The 7500-nt window shown below is 45.3% G+C and overlaps 1 protein-coding gene across 1 annotated transcript; it reads left to right on the top strand.

The window, feature by feature from the left end:
- Positions 1-1740: 1740 nt before the first annotated feature.
- On the top strand, positions 1741-4578 carry LOC311011561 (uncharacterized protein; the record flags this gene model as incomplete). The annotated part of the gene is made up of 3 exons (XM_084006595.1): positions 1741-1892; positions 3842-4142; positions 4454-4578. The coding sequence occupies exons 1-3, from the start codon at positions 1863-1865 to the stop codon at positions 4576-4578; spliced, it is 456 nt and encodes a 151-aa protein (XP_083862721.1). The 5' UTR covers positions 1741-1862.
- Between the last annotated feature and the right edge of the window lie 2922 nt (positions 4579-7500).

Here is a 7500-nt window from a genome sequence, read left to right as displayed (position 1 = left end):
AATGAGCATTAGAGCCCCTCAGATCTGCTGCCGCGTAAACATCAAACACACCCCCCCAGAAAATGATTCGGAGGCCGTATGTAGATCTTGAAAAATTAGCAGGAGAGCGTTTAAGACTGGTGCTCCCTGTAAGCTGTTTGCTCAGACCGACTGACTGCAGCTCTAATATTAGTTCCCAAAGTGGGGTCCAGGGACTCGGCGAGCCTTTATGGAATTGGATGAAGCCCCCAGAAAAAAAAAACGAGCAGTTGTTGACTTTCTGTCTATTTTAAGACGTTAAAGATGCCGATTCTGCCTTTTTCACTCCGCCTGTTGGTCACCCCGGTCTCACATTAAATATTCCAGCCTTTTCTTTGATGTGGGTTCATAAGAAATGTCTTATTTATCATATGCATATAAGCTACATATTGGAAAATGCAGAGAGGTTTTGTGGTATTTGTAGTTTACTTGCATCTTTCCATTTTAGTTTTTACTCCGGAATTTAAGCCTATTTGACTTCTTTTTAGGTTACAATGTGGACCCAAATCATCAGCTCATACCATATTGAATATTACATGCTGACACATTAAAGCTCCCCAACAATAAATCCACTTTAATTAAGTTACCAATAATGTGTGAACCCTCCATAATCAAAAGAAAATATAGGTTTATTAGACCTTATTAAAGAGGATCTTCTTTTGGTACATTTTGCTGATGCAAACCTTTGCACTTCTACTGAACTAATGTAACATTTTGACTTTTTAATGGAGTGACTTTTACTCATGAGTATCTGGATACTTCCATATGGAGTATATAACCTCATGTCCCCTCTGAAACCTGACGTAGCATAAGATGATTTCAAGGTGTTGGAGCTCTGCCACACCTTTGGGTTTAGTGAATCGACATCCTCCCACACACAGACACACACACACACACACACACACACACACACACACACACACACACTCCTGGCTGGTGAGATAACCGCCAGGCAGAGGCAGACAGAGGGATATTGGGATGGGGTGCACCGGTCACATGCTCCGTGAGTGTCAAGTTAACCGATATTAAGGATAAAAGCTCTGGAGACTTTCAAAATAAAACAACTGCCGGAGTCCAAACAGTGTCTTATTATTCTAATTAATTCATTAAATATGTAATTCAGTTCTGCACCGGTGGAAGATGGAAGGACACAATACAAGACCCGACAACAAAGACGATCACATCGATATATTCAATTAGAGAAACCACCTGACAAATAACATTTTTAATTGTTTAATTGGCTTTCACTTTAGCATAGCATTTAGCCTGGCTTTTTTCTAATTTATACAACCTGAAAATGAAATAATTCCACAATCTGTTTCCTTGTATATTTAACAGCTAATTATGCTAAAAACCTCACCTGTAGAAGCATCAAGCGCTGCCCTCAATAAGCTGATCTATAAACCAATATTTGATCGAACTCCACACTTTGTCAGGGCTGCGTGGCTTCCGGGAGCAGACGCGTCTTATTTTGAAGGGTACGCCTGGTCTGCCTCTCTGCGGCGGGCTTGACGCAGCTCACCCTCTCTCTCTCCCGGTGCGCCTGAACTCCGGTACCTGAACGCCGCAGAGCGCGTCCAGCGGCGGAGGGGGACGCAGACGCGCGGGGAGCCACCCGGCTCAACATCTAACTTTACTTTTAAACTTCTGCGACACATCCCTGTCTGATTCTGTCCCCTCTCCTTTTTCCATCCTCCCGAGTCCCGGCTGACGGACTGAGTTTGGATATCGGTAGGGGGGGAGGAAGAGGAGCAGGAGGAGGAGGAAGCGGAGGACCAGCGGGCTGCTCTCCGATGGAGCACCGGGGCTCCGGGAGCTCAGGGCGCACGGCGGACCCGGAGTGAATGACGCTGTTGGATGGACGCTGCTCCCCGGTAAGGACTGCACGCAAAGTTTGGGCTTTTTTTTTTTTTTTTTGCTGCTTTAGACTTTTTTCCTTTCTTTCTTTGCGCTCATGTCCCGGCTCTGCGTTGCTGGAATGGCACAAAAGAAAAATGTCGCTCTTTGTCAATGGCGCTGTGTCTTCCACAAATGAGCAATAAATGATAAATAATGTTCCATAGGAAGCAGGTAAAGTGTGGAACTATAGCAGTGAGTGGCCTTAGGGCCTGCATGTGTTGTCTTCCACATCATCTGATATCACCAAGATGAGATGAGACTCATTTAAGATGATTTCTGCAGTTTATTATTGGATGAATTAGACAGCTCGTGGTTTCAGCGTCATGCTGGGAAGGCTTTAAGCCTCACGTCGTCGGTGCATGACACTGGTTGGCCTCCAGGAGGACACACACCACTGTGGAGCACTGAAAGGGTTTGAATGCATGGATTTATGTGCTTTTATTGAGCATGACGCTGTTGCAAAAGGTAAAAAAAAAAGCAGAATATTGGAGGCAATTTGACGATGAGTGCACACTGCACAGTATGAAACTTAATGTGTTTCCGAGGTCTTTACAGATTTGGTTCTGAGATCCAGTTGGATGATTTAATTTCCACATGGCCCAGCCGTTAGCAAGGGAGGCTCATAATGAGGTTTTTTTTAAAAGACTCATCAGCAGGTTTTTTCTTTTCTTTTCTTAACTAAATACGGCTTTCTTTCTTTTTTCTTCAATGGTTGATGTCCGCGTAACAAAAAGCCTTAAACCGTGACTCCTCACACAATCCAGGCGATGTGCCATGAACATACACAGCATAGAAGCTACTGGCAGATTCAATCTCATTATTTTCATCAAACAGACACACACAGAAACACTTGCCAGCCCTCCTCTGGTCCTGTCAGACTGTAGGCACAGACTCCTCGTTGGCCCAGACTTCTATTGTCCTGTTTTTTTTTTGTTTTTTTCCAAATAATCCAGCTACTCAATAACAAATTGGTGGCTTTGGAATCAATTTGCCAGAATCTCAGGGGATCAATGAGCGATGCTGAGCATGCGGAGGACCAGTGTGGAGCTACTTGAGACAACGTGGACTGTGTCACATGCTCTCACATCGTTTCCTGCCAGACTCACTGTGCTGCCCAATGAGGCAGGAAATGTGCTGAAATGTAAAAGAGGAAAGCAAAAAGCCCAGAAACAAATGTGCTCTTCTAACTACGTTGTTAATTTAAACTGATATTTAATAATTATTATGTTCCAGTGCTCCTAGGAACTCCATCAGTGCTTATAAAATGAACCGCGGGCTGCTGTGGCTCCACAATGTCACCCGCTTTCATGAGATTTTATGTTAAATTATAGCTCAAGGAGAGATTATAATTCCGGGAGCTGTAAGTAACACTAATCATCGTGAGTGGAAATTGATTGTAAATGAAAAAGACTTTATTCATTTTTCCAGCTATAGGAACACGCCATGTAAGCTACTTCCTCCCTGTATGTCCAGATTGTTTGAAGCCCGTCTGGATTAAAGCATCAACAGTAATGGCCTGTTGTCATCACTCAACTGTACAGCTGTAGGATTATAATGAAGGGGGCTAAGTGCTTCCATGTAGCTGACTCCGTGTTTGCACCTTTTGCTCACGTGGATTGGTTGATTCTTGGTTTTTGGCCGGTTTTTCCTGAACAGAACTGCTCGCCGGCTGTGATTCTTCTCCCAAAGGTCGGTAAGAGCCGAGAAGGCTCTTTTGTTTTCTCTGCTGCGTTGCTGCAGGCTGAAGGGTCTCGTGGACAGGATGGCAGGTCCGGGGCGTTTTTATGGGGAGCTGCAGTGCCTGCCACAGGGCAACGCAGCGACATCACACACACACACACACACACACACACACACACACACACACACACACACACACACACACACCTGCATCAACATTTTGCCCCTTTGCGCCCTCTTTCAGGTTCAGGCTGTTCACAGCACGGCCATGACGGGCAGCCAGGACTCAGACCTGCATGAGCAGCACAGAGGACCAGTGCAGGAGGAAGGGGATGAGGAGGAGGAGGGGGAGAAGGTGCATGTGTCAGTTGAGGGAGAGGAGGAGGAGGAGGAGGAGGAGGAGAAAAAGGAGGAGCTGCCATACCCCACTCTAGCACCGGTGGTTCTTTTGGCTCTGACCCAAACCAGCCCCCCTCGCTCCTGGTGCCTTCGAGCTGTCTGCCATCCATATCCTTCACTGCCGGGACCCGAACACTGTGTGACACGTGTGTGTGTGTGTGTGTGTGTTTATAATGTGAGAGAGACATCATCTGTTTGTGTTTCAGCTCTGTACTTTCTCAAAGCCGTAGAACCTACAAGGCAGCGAGAGATGTTTACTTTACGTTTTAGCAGAAAGAAGGTCAGCATTGTGTGTGTGTGTGTGTGTGTGTGTGTGTGTGTGTGTGTGTGTGTGTGTGTGTGTGTGGGGAAGATCTCAGGTATTTCCTTGGACCCATTAGTTGAAGGGAAAAATCTGGGTTGCTCCCTGATTGGAGGTTTCCATAGTGACGAGCTCTAATGAATCTCTGAGTTACAGTCGCCTGTCAGGGTTGTTACCGGCCTCCATTTAAAAGCACGAGGAGTCACAAACCTGGCTCTGCCTCCGTCACCTCCCATTCCCCCCTCTCTCCATCCTGTTCTGCTGATGACGTGAAGGTGTGAGTGTGTGTGTGTGTGTGTGTAGTTATCAGCACCTCAATCTGTCTGCATGTGTGTGTGTGAGCAGCTATGAATACTTTGAAGCATGCATAAACGTCAGCAACACCTCAGGGATTTGTCAAGGCTTCCCAAATTGAATATTTTCCACTGCTTGTGACTCTGTGTGCGTGTGTGTGCGTGTGTGTGTGTGTGTGTGCGTGTGTTCGTGTTCCTCTGCTTCCGCGTGCACGTGTTGTCATGCGCTCATCTGTGGGTATGCCACGGTCAGCACTCTGTGTACTCTATAAAATATAAATACATAATTGCTGAATAAATAAAACGTACAGCAAAAGGAAAAGGGTAAAAAAAATAAAATAAATAAATAAAAACTACAAATGCCATAAACAAAACTCCCCTGTAGCCTGCTGGGCTGTTACCATGGTCGCATCCCAGATTGTGGTACGCTCACTGTGTCAGCACTAACTTACTGGACACACACACACACACACACACACACAGAATGCCCTCACACAAACGAGGGAATCTCCCATGGAGAGGCTCTTTAGAGGAATCACCTGGTTGCCTAGCAACAGCGTAGCTCGGGCCCGACAGCCCGGTTACTTCCGACTGCAGTGTTTGTTTGTTTTTTGGTGTTTGTGTGTCTGTCAGTCATCCTTTCTGTGTGCGTGTCCATACTGGCATGTGTCCACTGTTTAATTTGTGTACATCTGGATACTTAATACTTACAGTGTGTGTGTGTGTGTGTGTGTGTGTGTGTGTGTGTGTGTGTGTGTGTGTGTGTGTGTGTGTAACTGAGTGATCTGCGGGGGAAGTGATGTGGGTGGATGTTGGACAGGAACATTAATGTGAGCACACTGGGAGGGGGGCAGTCCCCAAGAGCTTCATCCCCGTTTCTTTTTTTTTTCCTGAGGTGACCCCTCCTTCCCTTTTCACTCATATTACAAATTCATTTCCTCTCTCCTGTCCTTCCATTTCCTCCCTCTTAGAAACACAGTCGTCCTCCTCTGTGCCGTGTTCACAACATACTGTACATCTCCACCTCGCAGCACACATCTATCACACATCTATTTGGAACAACAACAAGATTACTATTATATAACATTCTCACGTTGCTTCAAATACGTCGATTTCTGTCATTTTACTTCGGGTGGGGGGGGGGAGACGATTCACTGCAATACTCAACAAGGTGGTACTTTGTGTAAGTACTGTGCTTTAATGTGACACATGGAAACACACACATGTAGGGGAGGTACGTATAGGCACGCCTACACACTTACACACACACACACACACACACACACACACACACACACACACACACACACACACACACACACACACACACACACACACACACAGGATATAACTTATTCAGCAGTGCATGAAACATTCAGAGCCGTTCCTTTTGTTTAAAGATGAGAAAAGCTGTATCTGTCACTCTGATGCAAGTACCTTTCTCTCCCTGCTCCCTCTCTTTCCATCCCCCTTTACTCCATATCAACCCTGCACTCCTATTTATTCCCTTTTTCTAAGCTGCGTCTTAATTGGGTTGAGGTGTGTGTGTGTGTGAGTGTGTGTGTGTGTGTGAAGGGGGGTGATGAGCAGACAACGATGGATAGGAGGAGGTCTTACTCAAAGTAGGGTGAGCTGTCATTTCATCCAATTAACATGATTCCTGGCAAGCGTTTCCATGGTTACCGGCTGTCACACTCCAAGGGGGTGGAGCCAGAGGATTTGACAACTTCACAGTAACTTAACTTGGGCCACCATCACGTCACACCGACTCTCTCTCTCTCTCTCTCTCTCTCACACACACACACACACACACACACACACACACACACACACCGATTTAACTAGGTTACGTTTAATCAAGTCTGTGTGTGTGAACTCCAGAGTGAAGCTAAGAGGAAACCAGTGAGCCGGCTGCTCATTCTTCACATCTGAGGATTTCCACGTCACGTTTTCTTTTTGAGATCAATATCACGTTCTAGTAATAGTTATAAATGGTATTAATTCATGCGTGATAAGCATTATAGGTCAGCTGTGTGCCATTAAAAAATGCAACCTCTGGGTGGCTCAGGTGGGGAAATCCATTCCTCCATCCTCCAGCATGACACTGTGCTTTGTAAGGCAGCTCTTCAGTAATAATGTGTTAATGATATAAAAGCAACAGGCTTTATTAAGAGGCTTTTAACCATTGTTATATATCTATATCTCTTTTTTTAACACAGCAATCAGATGTTAAAATGTCATTTTCATCCTGATGATGGTGCTTGATAAGAAGTCAGAGGATAACCAGAGTCAGTAGGATTCATCCACATGAATATATTTAGATTCCATAATGTTACGGCAGTGCATCCATTAGTTGTGAACCAATCAAGCGAAGAAGTGAAGAAATCATTGATAAGGACATTCTCTGTTTGTACTAAGCCAGCGGGGCTGCAGTTATTAATGCTAGTACGTCATCAGTGAATGGACTTTACAACAATCCATCCAGTAAATGTTAATAAGCTCCTGATGAATGAGGTTTTTTTTTAAAGGAGACTGGACAAACGGAGAAGTCCTCCCGATGAATTTAAGAGTTGGGTATAAAGACAGAGAGTGTGTCACGCTGAAGGACGATCCACGCCAGCCAAAGGTATTTTACTACCCGTCAGCCCAGACGTTGTTCTTCTTAATGGTTTATAACCGATATATAACGCTATAAAAGTAACAAGTTCTCACCTTTTATAAAGGGTGCCAGTAAGAGGCGGGTGCAGCGGGATCACATTGGAAAATCTAAAAACCTCCTCGAGCCAAAGAATCTGGCCGTATATTCTGCGGGTATCCAGATGGCCGCGTGTCCCTATGGATGATCCTTTTAAGTTAATGAACGCTGCGTATGAGAATGTTCCCACACGGCGGCTGAGCATGTGTATGCCA

Source organism: Eutrigla gurnardus (genome assembly GCF_963514095.1).
Source record: "Eutrigla gurnardus genome assembly, chromosome: 3".
Taxonomy (NCBI): Eukaryota; Metazoa; Chordata; class Actinopteri; order Perciformes; family Triglidae; genus Eutrigla; species Eutrigla gurnardus.
The sequence above is the reverse complement of the archived record's forward strand: the minus strand, read 5'-3'. Positions and strand labels throughout refer to the sequence as shown.